The sequence below is a fragment of the Dipodomys ordii genome, unplaced genomic scaffold (assembly GCF_000151885.1).
Source record: "Dipodomys ordii isolate 6190 unplaced genomic scaffold, Dord_2.0 Scaffold1000030429, whole genome shotgun sequence".
Lineage (NCBI taxonomy): Eukaryota > Metazoa > Chordata > Mammalia > Rodentia > Heteromyidae > Dipodomys > Dipodomys ordii.
Window position 1 is genome coordinate 1 of NW_012314046.1, and position 1,002 is coordinate 1,002.

The 1,002-nt window shown below is 77.0% G+C and overlaps 1 protein-coding gene across 1 annotated transcript; it reads left to right on the top strand.

The window, feature by feature from the left end:
* Positions 1 to 60: 60 nt before the first annotated feature.
* On the top strand, positions 61 to 856 carry LOC106002964 (homer protein homolog 3-like; the record flags this gene model as incomplete). The annotated part of the gene is made up of 3 exons (XM_013037706.1): positions 61 to 225; positions 300 to 456; positions 725 to 856. Coding segments are annotated over 3 exons (454 nt in total), but the record flags the coding sequence as incomplete, so codon positions are not given.
* Positions 857 to 1,002: the final 146 nt, after the last annotated feature.

Below are 1,002 nucleotides of genomic sequence, written 5' to 3' on the forward strand. Positions count from 1 at the left end.
TCACGCCCACAGCCTCCCCAGGCCCCGCCTCCCACGTGCCCACGTAGACTCCGCCCACAGCCTCACCGGGCCCGCCTCCCACGTGCCCACGCAGACCCCGCCCACAGCCTCACCCAGGCCCCGCCTCCCACGTGCCCACGTAGACTCCGCCCACAGCCTCACCGGGCCCGCCTCCCACGTGCCCACGCCCACAGCCTCCCCAGGCCCCGCCTTCCACGTGCCCACGTAGGCCCCGCCCACCCCTAGTCCCGCCCTCCTCGCGGCCCCGCCCCGCCGACCCCCGCGTCCGGTCCCCGCAGCTCGGTGGGCGAGGTGCAGTGGGAGGCCGAGTTCTTCGCGCTGCAGGACAGCAACAATAAGCTGGCGGGCGCGCTGCGGGAGGCCAACGCCGCGGCCGCCCAGTGGAGGCAGCAGCTGGAGGCCCAGCAAGCGGAGGCCGAGCGGCTGCGGCAGCGGGTGAGGCGCCCTCCTCCGTCCCGCGGCGCGGGGTCCGGGCCGGGGCGCCCGGGGGCGCGGGCGGAGGGCTGAGCTTGCGGCGCGCGCAGGTGGCGGAGCTGGAGGCGCAGGCGGCCGCGGAGCCGCCCCCGGCCGGCGAGAAGGAGGCGCCGGGCCCGGCGCGGGAGCAGCTGGAGGCGCTGGTGCAGACCAAGGACCAGGTGAGCCCCGGGCCCGGGCCCCCGCGCGCGGCCGGGCCCCGCCACCGACTCCCGCCCTCCTGTCCCAGGAGATCCAGACGCTGCGGAGCCAGGCTGCGGGGCCCCGGGAGGCGCCCGAGGCCGCGGCGGAGCGCGAGGAGGCGCAGCATAAGGTGCAGGTGCGCCCGCGCGGGGTCCACTGGACACCCCTCTGCCCGACGGTGCGGCGGGGACTTGGGGAACCGCGTGCGGGGCAGGGTAAGGCGCGTGGTGTCCCCCAGCTGGGCTCCTCGGACCTCTCGGGACCCCAACTCTAGCAGGCCCGCCCATGCAGGATGTGTATGCCCGCTTCTCTTATCTTTACCTG